Source organism: Solanum verrucosum, unplaced genomic scaffold, assembly GCF_900185275.1.
Source record: "Solanum verrucosum unplaced genomic scaffold, falcon-dt-bn FXZP01000102.1, whole genome shotgun sequence".
Taxonomy (NCBI): Eukaryota; Viridiplantae; Streptophyta; class Magnoliopsida; order Solanales; family Solanaceae; genus Solanum; species Solanum verrucosum.
This window is the reverse complement of record NW_026019930.1, coordinates 3,029,946-3,046,072: the sequence shown is the minus strand read 5'-3', so window position 1 is coordinate 3,046,072 and position 16,127 is coordinate 3,029,946. Positions and strand designations below refer to the sequence as shown.

Here is a 16,127-nt window from a genome sequence, read left to right as displayed (position 1 = left end):
AGGATGATATGCTCTAAAACTTCAACATGTACTCAAATCAGCCTGGTAAAACAAGAATAAGCAGAAACAAGTAAAAAAAAAAAAACGGAAAAAGGCAACCCTAGTGCTGGAGTGCAACTCAGTTGGAGAGCAGCCCATACCTTCACCCTAAAAGTGGGATGAAATTTAAATCTGTTAACTCTGGTATCTCATTTACAAAGTCAGTTATCTCCTACACATTGATGTAGACTTCGCACAAATGTATGTCACTTTGGGCTTTTGTTTTCTGTTTTATATTTTTGAAGCTCTTCCTGGGAACGCTCAAGCCTACATATCAAGTAAACAGACGCTTCAAGACCACTATTTATAATATCCAAAATTAACAGGCAAGATTAATGTATAATCATAATACCTCCATCGTAAATCAGCAACTTCACGATGTAAATCCTTCTCCCTGTCAAGAGCTGCCTCCAACTACGGAGAAGAGAAGGATGTCATATAGTATGTTGGATCCCCCAAAAAATGAAGAAACAAGAGAAATTATAAAACAGTAATTCCTGGTTATGATTGAATTTGCGGAGGATGTAGCAACAAGATTAGTACAAATCCATACCAGTGATTTCTCTACTCCAGCTGAATTTGATGGAATACATCCTGCATCCATGGCAAGGTTAGCTGAACAGATGAAGTTAGACCCTTTATATGGATAAGATACACAAAATTTCAAGAGGCATTAATTGCTGCGCACCTGTGGAGTCGGTCACTTGCCTCATTGCACTAAGAATACTCTCCTGTCAGAGTAAAAACAGTTTTACAAAGTTTCTAAGCAGAACAGAAAATCTTAGCAAGTCATAATTTTAGATCCATTCTTACTCTTCCAATAATAGTTGCCTGTAAAGCATTTTGCAACACTGGAAATATGGACTGGGAAGAATGATTTGCTGGTGTAGGATCAAGTGGCAATGGTTGAGTAGCAGTCAGATTTTCTGGAGTCGCCTGCATAATCCATAACTTCTTTTCATAAATACAATAAAGAAAATGGAAAAGAGAGTGAAGATAAGATCAGTTGTTACTAGACTTTTAAGAATTAGCAACTAGTTTATAGCCCTTTATCTATATGTTTCTGATTCATCATACATTACAAAGCAATTTGCATACTCTACCACAGCATGAATAACTCAATCCCAAAGCTCAAATTTCAAAATATTAAATAATTTGATGCAATGGAATTAATTAAACAGCCCTGAAGAATGAATTAAATGTTATAATATCAGTGGAAATTCATGAAGAGGCATGCTTGTCACTGATGAGAATGACATTCACTACTCCAGAGCTCAAATGATATGCAAACTTAATCTAGCAACACAGTCCTTATCAATGATGAGAACAACATTAGCCACTACAAAACTAGAGAGATTCTTGAATACTTCGAACATCCACTAAAGCAGAGATACCAAATGAGATCACTTATTTCATATCTGTTTACCAGCTAAGAAAACTATTTCTTAGAGAGAGAACAAAAGACAGAGAGGGTGAGGGTCCAGGGGGAGGGAATGCTGTCAAAAACCACCTCCATGCTGTTCCTCTTTTGGAAATGAATTAACTGCAGAAAAAGATGTATGAAACGATTCCCCAGTTCAAGGGAGATTCAGCATTATTATTAAGATAAAGTTAAGTGCTCTACATTCACCTTTTCCAAGTCAACATTCTCAGAGGTAACTTTAAATCGTCCTTTCTGCTGAACAACTTGATACTTAGTCTTCTCCTCACAATCTTCACCGCTACCGGCTAAAAATAAAGTATTTATTTAGCAAGCAAATATTAAACAAATAAACGCCAGAATGTACTCAGATGAAAGTGTGTTTATAAGATCAATAATACATGCTGTATCATTATAACTTGCCTGAAGTTCTTGAATGTTTACTAGATACTTCAGCTGGCAAATCATCAGCTGTTTGAGGAAAAGCCACATTGCAACTGGATACATTTTGGGATGAACTTTTATTACTAAATACAGAAAAAAAAAAGACAAATTTAGAAACTCTGCAGAAAAAAAGTGGTACCACAGAAAATGGTTGCTTATCAAACTAAAGAAATGAGCAAATAGAAAATGACTTTAAGTAAAGGGAATTAGGAAACAATGTACTAAATTTTTATACTAACAAGAATTTTGCAGTTCACAAAAGCATATCAAAATAAACTTGATTAAAGAAAATTGTAAATAAATTGTCCCAGGCATTTCACTCTTTTACCTACTTAATTGCCTGAAAATCAGTAATTTAGCAAAGAAACTAGCTTTAATCCAATGAAAATCACTCTGGAAAGTAATTCGGGTTTCAGTCTAAGAAGTGAAGACAATTTCAACTGAAAATTTTCTGATCTTTTAAGCGTTTGGTAATGGCCTCTGATTTGCTACCTAATCATTACAGAGGTAGATCAATAATTGGCATAACCTTCTTTTTCATAGTTCACAATATCCAAAGCTTGATGATGTTAGAGCCTTAGAGGTGCTCGAGGCTCACAAGCATTACAAGGAGTTGGTGGTAAGACATTGTTGCAAGAGGGATATGAAATGTGGTACGAAATCCACTAGTCAGCTATACACTGCAAACTTTACCGATGTTGGAGAAAGCAATTTGGAAACCATATTTTATTTCCTTATCTAGCAGGGAATGGATATCCAAGAGTCACTTGTATCCTCTATTCAAATGTATTTAGATCAGAGCAGAATCCCAGTCAAAGTAGTCACTTTTGGAAAAACAAAGAGCTGATACTTAATAAGTCGAGAAATATAAAATACTGAAGCTAATAGATGCTACAACATAAGGTTTAAAATTCACATAGAAAATGTTTAGCATCCTCGGACTGGAGATAGACCACCTCGGCGAAATAGTCAAGGGAGTTCTGAGATAATTAATGTCATACCTTTGACAAGAATTTATGGGAATTCCCTCAAATGTTTCTGCATGAGTCTTTTGTTCACCTTTTCCCACAAAATTCATCTCCTCTAAGCATGGAGAAGAATTTTGTGAAATTTGAGCTTCATGGAATGAACTAGCAATGCTTAAATCGTCATCAACCTTCTCATTTTTAGGTCTGAAAAGATGAAATAGGTATAGTTAAGCATCTTAGCAAAAGTAATAATGCCACCGTATAATATAAATTTGGTAGGTCCTTTGAATTAGGAAAAAGCATGACGCAAAAGCAGCTTGGTCTCAACATAAGATTGTTTACCTACTATTATCCATGGTGCGGTCAGCAGGCGAAGGAGGAGCAGATGGATTGTTACCATCCTGTTGAGAGATGTATTATTAGGAGGAGAGACCAAAAATAGCTCCCTATCATATAAAACCAAAGGGAACATTGACATACGAATCCTGTAGCATCTGAACTTTGACTTCCAAAGGAGACTTGATACTGAAGCTTTGGAAGTTCTAGCGAAGATAACTGATATTGAAGCCGGTTTCCTTGGTTGTCAAGCCCTGCGAGCGCATCTGAACTCCCCCCGTGGTCATTCTCACCGATAATTTCCTCATCTGGAATCTAAAAGTAAAAAGGGGAAAAAAGATATTGGTTGCAAACTTGCATTTATATCCGTTGCTTTTAGGGGGGAAAATCCGCGAAGGATAATTCAGATGTGAAGTCGTCTTGTCGCAAGTTGCGAAGGTGAATTATTAAATTTTAAAAGAGTTGACAAATTTGTGTTTGGGAAAACCTGAGCGCCACTATGCCCTCTTCACATCACATGCATTTCTTATCGAAAATCAAAGGCTAAAGCATTTGTATGAAAATTTTATTAGTACGAGTGCAATAAAATATAGGTTCAAATACCAAGGAAGCCTGTGCCTTCAAATCTTCAACATCAAAGCTCCAGCAGCTAATCCCACGTTTATATTCATTCTGCACGTGATGTTGAAGCAGAGTAAGGTTCAAATTATAATGTTAAAAGGGACTTTCAAAACATGTACCTTAACTATAGGCCAGAAAACAAGAAAAACGGCAGGGAACAATTATGATTTTAAGTTTGTTTTTTTTCTTTGCTTTAAGCGTAATTCTTCATATTTCTTGTATCAGACGTAGTTAAGTTCTTTTCTATTTTACTCTCAGCTAGAAGCTGTATCTTAGAACTATAGTTCTCTGTCTGGATTGAATTATCAAATAGTAACCTCCAAGTTAAGAAAAGGCTTTTCTCATAAAGTGGCAATCCTAAATTCTCATGAAGCTTTTTCTGGGGAAACATAGGTGTGGTATTGTTTAAATTCCTAGAAGTACATCTATTGGAACTGTGTGGAAAATGATGTTATATTAGGTATAAAGCATAGCAAAATAATATGGTTATGGAGCACCAACCTGTGACATTTCTTCTTTCTGCCCATCTGGCATCTTCTTTTGTGCTAGCATTTCTTCTTCTTTCCTCTACAATTAAGAAAAGGTTGTTGTTGCCATAGCAATACTGAGGCTAAGTTGTCATTTAGATGGAAACATATATGTCCTCAAAAAGGAGGGAATTATGAATCTTATTGTGGAATGGCAACAGACCTTCAATTCTTGCATGCGATCACCAAGAGATGGCAAGCCTTCCAACAATGTTCTTGCTACATAATCATTGGACCTAGCTTTTTTAAAGAAAGGATGCTTCAACAACTTTTTGGCTGAAGGCCTTTTTGAAGGATCTTTTACCAAGCAACTAGCAATCATTTGCCTAAAGGACTGAGAAGGAAAAAAGAATTGCACAGACGTTAACAACATTATTGAAGGATAAACATTGATAGTTTGATAAATACCTTCGAGAACTTCCTGTCCCTCTCAGAATCAAGGCGTGGAGGTTCATTTTTCAATGTCATTAGCAACACCTGCAAAGTGAAAAACATGCAATGCATTTGTGGTCAGAAAGGTTCCACAAGGAAAGGATAAATAGGATGTGACTGTCAGTACCTTCATTGGAGGGTATTTTGAGAAAGGAGCATGTCCATGAGCAAGCTCTAAAGCAGTTATGCCAAAAGACCAAATATCAGCTCTGTGGGGAACCATTCAAAATATATATTTTTAAAACAAAATACTTCCAATATATAATGTAAAAGTACAGGAAAATCAGAATATTCAAATACACAGAAATGATACTTGAAATCGTAACCATGCACTTGCTCCATGACCTCCGGTGCCATCCTGTAAAAGAAATCTAAAATTAGGGAGAAACAACAACTTGTACTTTGAATCTGAACTTACCAGTATTTTTAATGTCTAAGTTTCTGAATGTGCACAATGTACACACATCTATTGCAAAATATTCTGAGTGTTATGTATAAACATGCCAGTGTTCTTCAACACTTATCAACTATTATATGCATTACATAAGCTGAATAGAGAAGAAGACGGAAGCAATCTCTGAACTAAACCATACCAACAAGGAGTTCCTGCAAATGTATTCCGCATATGCTGCCTGTCACCTGAATCAAACATGTAGGCCGATACACCGAAATCTCCCAACTTTATTCCACCACGTGAATCAATGAGAATATTTCCAGCCTACAATAACCATACAAGTATGGTGACCTCAAGTTCCAAATTTTCCAGAAAAGTAATTGTCCTGAACAGCTTAGTGATGTTCAACTGTCCATGAGGTTGTTAAATTACCACTAGTTGTAAAGAATTTGTCCTTTGTTATATTCGCATGAGATGTAAAACACAAAATATATCCTAAATATTCTTCTTTGATTCCATGTCCAAACTCCAAAGAGAAGTCCAATAGACACCTTATGTAATACAGCAGAAGAATTCTAACACTTAAATACACTTAAATCTCATGCTTGAAGAGTTAATATCATCAAATTCTTTTTAAAAAAAGGCTGATGAAAAGAAACTAGTAATGGATTTATGTAACAGATGGACTTACTTTGACATCCCGATGAATGTAGCCATGATCATGAAGGTATTCCAAACCCTTTAGCACTTCACGTAGAACTGTTGCAATGACAACCTCTCCAACACCATCTGGATAAGCAGACTTCAGTATGTGTAGACAGGAACCTTGAGCCATGTAAGGCATGACAACCCATAGATTGTAATCACAGACAAAGGAGCAGTATGATTTAAGAACATTGGGATGATCAACTAGGACCATTATTTGTGCTTCCCGTGACACAGAGTTCTGGATATAAATGTGAAAAATGAATTCAACCAATTTGTTTCATCATATAATCAAATTATCAGCAACCATAATGCAGACAACTGATAATATCTAGTAATCTATTTCACAAGATTATTCATCCAAATACGAATAAAATGCATCACATTCAATCCTCAAATTTCACCAAGATGATAAAAACTACACAATTATGGATTCACATGAAAAAACAAAGATCAAGGAGCTCTTATGCTAGGTGATAATTCCAAAACAGTGTATTTTGATAGCACAACTTATTCTCCTAATCATGCTCTAAAATTGCCATTGGTCTCCATACAAACTAAGGCAGACCTCTTTCAAGGTGGAAATCTTTCTTAGCTGCTTCCACTAGGTAGGATTAAGTCATATACCTCATCAATCCTTCTTTTGAAAAGCAAAAACAATTTTGTAACAATTCAATAGAAAACCTTATATTCCTCCAAACCATTGATATAACACCTTTATGAGTAGTTATTTCAGTACTGAAAAAACACAAGTTGCCAAAGCTCAGTAAAACTTCAGAACTCAAAAACTGTTATAGACAATGTTGTGATCAAAGTATTCTGGAGATTGAACGTACATAAAAAATAAATAATAAATAATAATAATAAAAAAAATATATATATATAACTTGATAATCGAAGTATACGAAAAAACTAGCAAGCATCCAATACTTCATATTGAGGCAATAATTACTCAAAAAAAAGCTGAAAATTTGTACCAGATCACATTTATCACGCTCGAAATCTAGGATTTTGATTGCAACGATTTCATTGAGAGGAATACAAAGAGCGCGATGAACCAAAGCGCTAACGCCTTTCCCTATTTCCTCATAGACTGTATATTGTTCGGATCCAATCGGATATTGTGTTCGCTTTTCGCTTGGCTTCTTCGGTAAATTTGTTTTCTTCTCCATTGTTCAAAAACTCAGTTCTTCACTTGACCTACTGAACGTCAAAAACACAAAATTGCAGCTTGCATGAAATCCAGAAAATCACAGATTCTACGTATACAGAGAACTTCAAAATCCAATGCAGAGAAATTGAACTTTGAAGCACTACAAGTAATCAAAATCGAAGGAAAAAAAAAGTTACGGTGATTTAGTTCATATCAGCAGACTGCGCCCCGATTTTGTTTGCGATTTAGTTCCGTATACCGGTATACGTGTTGTGTGTATCCCAACTGAATAGGTACTCTTTTTTGTTAAAAGAAATCATGTAAATATAATTAAAATTGTGTTAGCTTATTATAGATAAAAGTTAAATATAAAAGTGTAAGGCATTATTTATTTGCACTTAAATAATGAAGTTCTGAATCTGAATGGTTTAGCTATTAGGTATTAACTGTGTTTATTTTTTTACTTAAAATTTTTTTTAATTGGTCTGAAGAGGTTTGAATGAATTAGATGCGTGATAGAGTTTTATTCTCATTCAGACTCTTTTAAGACTTTTTTATTTTCAGAAAAAAATTGTTTTCCATAATTTTTTCTTTAAGAAAAAAAAACAAGTCTTTCTCATTCTCCGACTTTGTTGGTTATCCAAATTATTCTATTAAACTTTTAATTTTTGTTCTTGTTGGTTGTTTGTCAAGAATTGCAAAAATTTTATTTGATTAAAGTGTGTGCAACTTCATAAATGTGTTGTTGAAATCGGACGATGTCACCTTTATAAATTTGTTTAAAATCATTTGAATGTGTCATGTTCATTATTTATTTTATAGAAGACTACATGGACAATATTGAATTATTTTTTTCAAAAAATGATGACTACATTTTTTCTAAGTATTATTTTTATTATTATAATTTATATATGTAGTCCATGTAGTTTCATTTTATTTTTATCAAACTTAAAATATTTATTTATAATTCAAATATCTTAACGTTTATCAAAGAATGACGTTTTTCTAATCTTTTTGTTAATGTAATATGTGTCTACTATTTTATTTAAATTATAATATTTATTGTGTTTATTATTAATAAATATAATAATATATAATCATTTAGATATGCATTCAGATTCAAACATCTTAATCTGAAAACAAATGAGGCTTAAGTACAAGATATCATTATTGATGATTTTTATATACCTAACTTAATAAAGGAAGAAATACTATTAAGTAAATTATGTGTTCAAGCTTTATAATTATTATATATTTATTTCTCGCGAGATGTTTACGTTTGTAGTGTGTAGTGTCTAGTGGAGCTTGATTAACTTTAATTCGCGCACGACACTCATTTCTTACTTTCAACAAAAAATGGAATGTGATAATTTTATTGCTTAGTCAGTTAGGTGGTGTTAATTTAAAAAGAGTTTTGTATTGGGTTGTGTCATTGATATATCGAATCTAGATTTTATATGAACCAAATAAATAAAGATAAACTATCTTATTAGACATACATCATTACTATATATATTAATATTATTTTTACTTTCAAACAATTACATATATTACCATTTTTAATATTTTATACCATATATTAATATATTATTTGAAGATATAATTAGATTATTAGATACCCACATACCTTAAAACTAGGATTGATTAATTATCTGCTTAATTAATTCTTTCACTCCAAATCAACTACTATCTCTTAATTCTCCACTCCCATATTTATCACGCAATTATGTCTCCTCCTTTATGATTCAGGAATTTCATCCTACAATTTCATTCCAACAATAGTTAATCTACTCTCTTCTTCTCAAGATATCATCACCATGGCCGACAAATTCTTCTGAACCCAAATATTATTATGTATTGTTCATTTATAACTAGATCAAATCAAAGTAACTGCTACAGAGAAAACTTTAATTCAGAGTGGGTCTTGATTGTTTGTCTCCGGAAGAAATGAATCTTAGTTTTGATTATGTTATGCCACAATGCAAAAGGATCAAAGGGAGTATTGTAGAGAGTTTTTGTTTGCTGGTGTTCTTCTAAGGCTTTCTTTGGTTACCGTGACATGGATTTGGTAGTAACAATATTACTTTGATATAGCCCTTGAAACATGTGTATCCAATAAGTAGTAATCTTAATTAAGATCTGAGTTGTATTTTTAGTAATGGGGTGTCTGACCATGTATATGTATCTACCATTAAATTTCGGATACATGATTTTTAACAACACGATGATATTAATGATACGATAGATACTCTACAGTCGTGATTTGTTCCTAAATTCATGTGATTCAACTACATTTCATATTTAAATACACATAATTAAATGTATATGCTTATTATGTATTCAAGATACATGTTTTTGGATATAACGTATGAAATTTAAATACACATAATTAGATGTATATGCTTCTTCTTTTTGTATATTCCATATTTAGATACACATAATTAGATATATATGTTTACTATGTATTCGAGATACATGTTTTTGGATATAACATATGCAATTGATACTTGATACATCAAATTAGTACTAGATACATATAAAAGATACATGAAATTAATATTTTATATATATATATAAATAGATACATAAAATTAATACTAGATACCTATAACAAATACATGAAATCAATGCTAGATACTTCTATGATACATATGAATGTACTTGCAGAACACTCATGTATCTAAGTGTTTAGTTTGTTGGATACATCATATATTGATATAGATACATCAAATTAATGAATTTATTATTTTAAGAGTAATAATTTGAAATTAATCAATTTGCATTACCAAGATATACATGTTTTTATCTTATATTAATAATACTAATGAATTTACTATTTCTAAGAATAATAAAATGAAATTAATTATCTATGTATTTTGAAAATCCTCAATTACTCCTCTAATTAAGGAAATCAGTTCCAACCAATTAATTTAAATAAATAAATTTTGTATCTCAATTTTAAAATTCTGCAGATACTTCATGTATCTCATGGATTTAGACTCATGTATCCTAAGCATAAAATATGGTACAGGAAGTATTGAGAATCTTAATAATTAAGACCTAAACTAGTGGGATTTATGTGGTTTGCCCAAAAATAAAAGGTCATGTGTGTAATTAAATTTTTAGATTAAATTTCATATAACTGTGCCGTTAATGAAAGGGTAATTTTAAGCATTAAAATAGCGTCAGACACAATTTTAATCCACTAGATCAAAGAATTAATTTTGAGTCAATTCTAATATATTAAGGCTATTTTTTTATCTAATAGACTGAAGGAGGGACAAATTTAATCCAATAAATTTATAATACATTGAGGATATTTTGATCCTTTTTCATTTTCTATGTTCACATCAAAATCTTTCTTCAAACAAAAAATGGAAGAGAAGTTTTGATAAAAAGAAAAAATATGTCATATTGTTATTTAATTTCGAGATTAATTATGAGATTATCATCCCCGGTACAGTGATTCATAGAAAATATCATAATTTTGATATAAAAAAAACAATTCAAAAATTGCTAATTTCAGAATTAAAAAATATTATACGTACCTAGTAATAAAATAAATAATTCCCACAACTTATTGCAAGATTATAGAATAACTAATTATTATTTTTATCTAGAACTAGAATAGACACAACAAGTCTATGAATTCACACTGATTTTGCAAGCTTCTTTAAGAAAAGAAAAGAAATCGATCAACTTATATATACATTGATCCTCGGTCGAAAACAATTCAAGATACTCTTAATACAAATGTAATATCATTTGTCTTTAGATTAAGTTCGAGTGACTTTTCCTAAAATTTTCACTCGATTAAGAATATATATAATACACCTAATTATTATATATAGCTTCATTATCTTTTCAACTATACCACTATGTAAATTTTGTTGGCACCCCATGAACAAAAGTTTTACCCCATATTCATCACCTCATCAACATAGTTGGAGATTAAATGTGGTGTGTGTCACCTTTCCCCATCAATTGAGTATCTATAACCATGAAAGCTACATTTAAAAGTAATAAACCATAATTTTCCTAAAAAGGATTCTCACCATTGAAAGTATTACTATATAAATATATATGTAGCTTCATTTTATTTTCAACTACGTATCAATGTGAAAATTTTATTTGTATACTGGAAAGCTTTCTCCGAATTAAATTTCACACCAATCGTTATTTACAGATTAACTGATTGTCACTGGCTCATCAATTGAGTATTTATAGCCATCAAAACTATAGATAAAAGTAGTAAACTATTAATTTTCCTAAAAAATGTCTCATATCATTAATAGCACCATTACACCATAGTTAATTCATGTTATTTTTAGCTACCAATAGAAAAGTTTGTTCTTGCACCCAACCCCCACAACTCTTGTTTAAGAAATCATGGGAAAATATTACGCCCTAATGATGCTTCATTATTATATAACTAAAACTAATTAATGCCTCCACAAATTATATTGAGTACTACTCCCTTAGTTCCTTTATAGTTGGTATTATAAAAGTTATGCACAATTCTTAAGTTGACTAATATACTCATTATTAATTTTTTACTTCCTCTCTTTCAATTTATGTGATACTTTTCATTTGTCAAACAATTTAAGTTTGACTAGGAATTTGCGTATGAAAGCTTCGAGCTTTTAAAAATAAAATTTGTATATTTATAAACTACATAAAAAGTACTATAAGTCACAATAATTAACAATTCAAAATATTTAAAAGACATGAAATTTTTTGATAAAAAATAGGCTTGTTTAAATCTTGAAATTCGAAAAGTGTCACATAAATTAAAACGGGAAGAGTAATTTTAAAAAAAATAATCTATTTTTGTACTTCTTAATTCTAAAATAACTAATGCTAAGTGAAGTTGAAAAAAAATAATTAATTCTTATATTAACATAAAATAATTTTTTTTAATATACATGACAATTAGAAAGAAACAAAGTAAGTGAATACTAGTAGACATAGCCATGAAATCCGAAAACAAATTAGAAAGAACAAAGACAAAAGTAAAACTAAGGAACAAACACAAAGAAAAAAATTATTAGGAATAATATTCAAAAAAGCAGAAATCTTATAAAGCAATTACTCTACAAAATTGATTACAAGCCTAATTAGTAACCCAGAGTGGTCCAACAAAGAGGCAAAGTAGTGGTAACTAAGGAAGCAAAAAAGATACGAGCTCCCAGAAAGAGGTAAAAATGAATCACAAACATCATATTACAAAATGTCCTTATTGTGTGTTATATATGGTGGTAGTGTTTGGTGAAGAACCTCAAATTCCAAGAGATTGCCAGTATTTCTCAAATGACTCATCTGGGGGTGACCTATTGAGTAATATGTCATCCAATCCATCCAAATCAAAATCAAGATTAGTTCCTTCAATTTTCCTTTCATTACTCTGATTTTGGTAAATATTCGACGAGGCTTGATCAGTAGGACCCACATACACCCCTTCTCCCGTTAGCACAATATTGTCCTGAGGTGGCGTTGAATTAGTATTTGATATTTGGCCAAACTCAGGTGGCGTTGAGTTAGTATTTGATGTTTGGACAATCTTAGGTGGTGTTGAGTTAGTACTTGATGTTTGGCCAATCTCCAATGGTGTTGAGTTAGTATTTGATGTTGGGCCTATCTCAAGTGGTGTTGGGTTAGTATTTGATGTTTGGTCAATCTCATGTGGTACTGACTTAGTATTTGATGTTTGGCCAATCTCGTAAGTGGTTCTCATACCATCCAATATTAATGCAGCATGGCTATCACATAGATATTTCATATTCATGGTTGTATCATGTGGTTGATCAGATGTGATTAGGGTTTCGAATTTTCGCTTTAGTGATGGTTGTGGTTCTCCATTGTTATGATCAGTCGTGAAGAGATTGGGCCCAATTAAAGAATTAATCAAGTTCCTTTGCTCTTTGATTTCTGATTTTTTCTTATAAATTCTGCAGGCTGCAATATCCTCGTACTGCAAGTAATACAAAGTAAAAATAATCTTAGTAGTCTATGTTTTTGTCAGCAATATGAAAAGATTTGCATAGTTAAGATCTACGTAAAAAAAATTACTCAAGAGACAAATTAAAAGAGAGGGTATACATACATATTCGTCCTCTTTTGATGATATTGAGGGATAGACGAGCTTGTTAGAAATTACATACTCGTGCATTATCCATTCTGCGGGAATATCCACTTTGCCGCCTGCTGAGTTTTTAAAATGATATTTAAGTGTGGTTTTTTTACCCAACTCAGAGCCATCTTGAGCAAATACTGTAGTTTTTTTGCTTGTTGATTTCCAATATCCTATTCCGTCTCTTGTAACCCGAGCAGTGTTTTTTTTTCCATTTACATATTTTCGATCTCTCTTCGTGAAGAAGTACGTATACTCCCCGTCCATATTAACTCCTGCAATAGTTACACTATTAAATACAACATCAAACTTACATATATGAAAAAATGACGTTATATTAGGTATAAAGTAATATGTATGCCAAACTAAATAAAATCCCTCAATCTCTTTTCCCCGCAAACTGCCAATATCCCTTTTTTACGAAAAAAAATTAATCAAACTGCATTAATCTATGAGCTATCTGGAAGTTAATAAGGGTTACATCCGTAGAGGTCAAATTGATATATTATTCCGAGCAAGGTATAGTTTCCGGTGACATGATGAAAAAGATAATATTGTAGTATTTCTTCATTTGTCGAACAAAACTTGGAGAAATTAGATATGTTTTTTTTTCCTTACCAATTTGCCCTAACTAGATAATCGGTAATTTCTAATATATATTGTTTTATTTTATTTTTAATTTCTTTAGCTTTCTATTTCTTTGATAGTCTATTAGTTGGTTCTCTTTTTATAGGTTGATGGCGGATAAACTTTAGGCACTTGATTTTTAAACTTCCTATTTCTAATATATTTGAGTTCTAAATTTTACATTGTTTTATATGGTTTAGGTAATAAATATCTTTTAATTATCCCAGTGTGATAAGGGTTATTACCACATATTCACTTGTCTCCCTTATTTTATAAGGGTAAAAAAGTAATTTCATTAACCTTATTTTTATATGATTGATGTTTTTAAGTTTACTTATCAAGCCATTTATTTTAAAGAAAAAGAAAACTCATGATCTAGAATCCCAAATGAATTTGAAACTAGTTTAAAGTCTGAAAAATAAATATAATAGGTTGAATTTTAAGTTTACTTATCTATACTCATTTAGGCCATTTATTTTAAGGAAAAAAGAATTTTCACGTTTTATTACTTATCCATACTCATTTAGGCCATTTATTTTAAAGAAAAAGAAAAGTCACTATATGAATTTGAAACCAGATTAAAAAAACAAGGAGGTTGGTCTCCTACTATATTTTTGAAAAATTAATGTAATTATAGAATAAATTTCAATAGTTAGGCATATTTTATATTTTATAAATCAGTTCTTTTATAAATAAAAAAAGGGATTCATGATTATCATTATTGTTATTTTTTAAACCCAAGTATAAATCAAATATTTTGGTTTCTTAATATATTATTTCAAGATTTAACAAGTACAAAAAATACAAGGTACATACATATATAGAGTTCGGAGCCAAAAGAACAACTTTTTTCCTTCAAAAAAATTTAAATCAAAAGGGCAAAATCGCTCTTGATATCTTTAGAACAAAATTGACTCCGTTTACGCTGTTAAAAGAAATTAAAATCGTTGTTGTTGTCAAAAAATATTTATTTTTTAAAACTAAAATCGCTGCACCAGCAGCGATTGAAGCAGCAATTTTCCTCAATTTTTTAAATTTTTTTAATTATCGCTGCTTTGGCCTATTGTTCAAAAAAAAATTCCTCAAAAAAATTGTGTATCAACTGCCTATTGTTCAAGTAATAAATTTTAAAAAAAAGTTTGAGGAAAATTGAGCAGCGATTTCATGTTTTAAAAAATATAAAATTTAAGAAAATCGATGAGCAGCAATTTTAATTTTAAAAAATAATATTTTTTTTGACAAAATCGCTGTTGGGGCAGCGATTTTAATTTTTTTTAACAGCGTAAACGGAGTCAATTTTGTACTAAAGATATCGCTCCCTTAAGAGCGATTTTGCCCCTTTGATTTTATTTTTTTATATATACCGTTTATGTTTTTTTGAAAGAAACTCTACATAAATAAGTCATGCATAAGGAAGAAGCACAAGTTATATAAGTCATGCATAAGGAAGAAGCTCAAGTTATATAAGTCATGCATAAGGAAGAAGCTCAAGTTATGATACCTGGAAGGTGATCAGGGTTACATTCGTAGAGATCGACTAGAGGTATTATTTCGGGCGGGATATAGTTTCTGGTGACATGACGAAGAAGATAATATTGTAGTATCTCTTCATCAGAAGGACAAAACTTGAAACCCGGTGGGATTTGTTGCTTCCATTCTTCATCTTCTACAGACATTAGATACGTTTTTTTCTTCTTACAAATTTGCCCTAGCTAGATAATCGGTAACTTCTAATATATGTTATTTTTATTTAGATTTCTGTTTCTTTGATAGTCTATTAGCTGATTGTCTTTTTATAGATTGACGGGGCAAATTTTAGGCAATTATGTGTTCTACTAAATTTAGACTTCCTACTTGTAATATATTTAAGTTGTAAACTTTACCTTGTTTTAGATGGTTTAGATAATAAATATCTTTAAACTTTACCTTGTTTTAGATGGTTTAGATAATAAATATCTTTTAATTATCCCAGTGTGATTACCACGGTAGTAACCAACCCACGGTCCAGAACCCAGTAAGAGAAGTAGAAAACTTACCGATGGCTACAGGCAGCGTAACACCAATAAAAATGAAGATGAATATAAGAGTCATCACAATAAAGAGCCCACAGTCATGTCCATTGAAGGCAAAGGTAGCCTATGAGTGAAGCGACGAGCAGTGCAATGTACCTGCAAAAAATTTAGGCAACCAAGAGGGGGTGAGAGAAAACAGAGAGGGAGAAGAGATTAATATTAGAGTCGAAAAGAGAGTGAGAATAAGAAAAAACGACATGTCAATGTCATATACAATTCAACTAACCAGAACTGCTCATCATATCCAACCCACTTGTCA

The 16,127-nt window shown here is 31.4% G+C and overlaps 3 protein-coding genes across 3 annotated transcripts in view; all 3 read right to left on the bottom strand.

The window, feature by feature from the left end:
• LOC125828680 (uncharacterized) overlaps positions 1-16,127 on the bottom strand; it is a 111,758-nt gene that overhangs the window by 8,354 nt on the left and 87,277 nt on the right. The window lies entirely within an intron of this gene.
• LOC125828919 (uncharacterized) lies at positions 32-7,214 on the bottom strand. The gene is made up of 19 exons (XM_049508228.1): positions 6,864-7,214; positions 5,873-6,127; positions 5,381-5,505; positions 5,101-5,145; positions 4,915-4,996; positions 4,764-4,832; positions 4,519-4,689; positions 4,330-4,395; positions 3,811-3,879; positions 3,352-3,522; positions 3,214-3,272; positions 2,905-3,075; positions 1,883-1,986; positions 1,670-1,767; positions 853-975; positions 728-770; positions 593-654; positions 392-453; positions 32-306 (listed from the first exon to the last, which is right to left on the bottom strand). Exons 1-19 carry the CDS (start codon positions 7,056-7,058, stop codon positions 246-248), a joined length of 2,031 nt encoding a protein of 676 aa, XP_049364185.1. The 5' UTR covers positions 7,059-7,214; the 3' UTR covers positions 32-245.
• On the bottom strand, positions 12,318-15,472 carry LOC125828724 (NAC domain-containing protein 1-like). Its single transcript, XM_049508065.1, has 4 exons — positions 15,298-15,472; positions 13,143-13,444; positions 12,628-13,010; positions 12,318-12,549 (listed from the first exon to the last, which is right to left on the bottom strand). The coding sequence occupies exons 1-4, from the start codon at positions 15,470-15,472 to the stop codon at positions 12,318-12,320; spliced, it is 1,092 nt and encodes a 363-aa protein (XP_049364022.1).

Bases quoted from the DNA above. Each gene is read 5' to 3' on its own strand.
- LOC125828919 (XM_049508228.1), bottom strand. From the start codon at position 7,058: ATGGAGAAGAAAACAAATTTACCGAAGAAGCCAAGCGAAAAGCGAACA. The intron at 4,997-5,100 runs GTATCATTTCTG...GGTTCCCCACAG, and splicing joins GTGCATGGTTACGATTTCAA to AGCTGATATTTGGTCTTTTG. The intron at 4,690-4,763 runs GTATTTATCAAA...TTTCCTTCTCAG, and splicing joins GGGACAGGAAGTTCTCGAAG to TCCTTTAGGCAAATGATTGC.
- LOC125828724 (XM_049508065.1), bottom strand. From the start codon at position 15,472: ATGTCTGTAGAAGATGAAGAATGGAAGCAACAAATCCCACCGGGTTTC. The intron at 13,445-15,297 runs GTATCATAACTT...TAACTATTGCAG, and splicing joins TAACCCTGATCACCTTCCAG to GAGTTAATATGGACGGGGAG. The intron at 12,550-12,627 runs ATCAAGTACTAA...GTTTGGCCAAAT, and splicing joins CCATTGGAGATTGGCCAAAC to ATCAAATACTAATTCAACGC.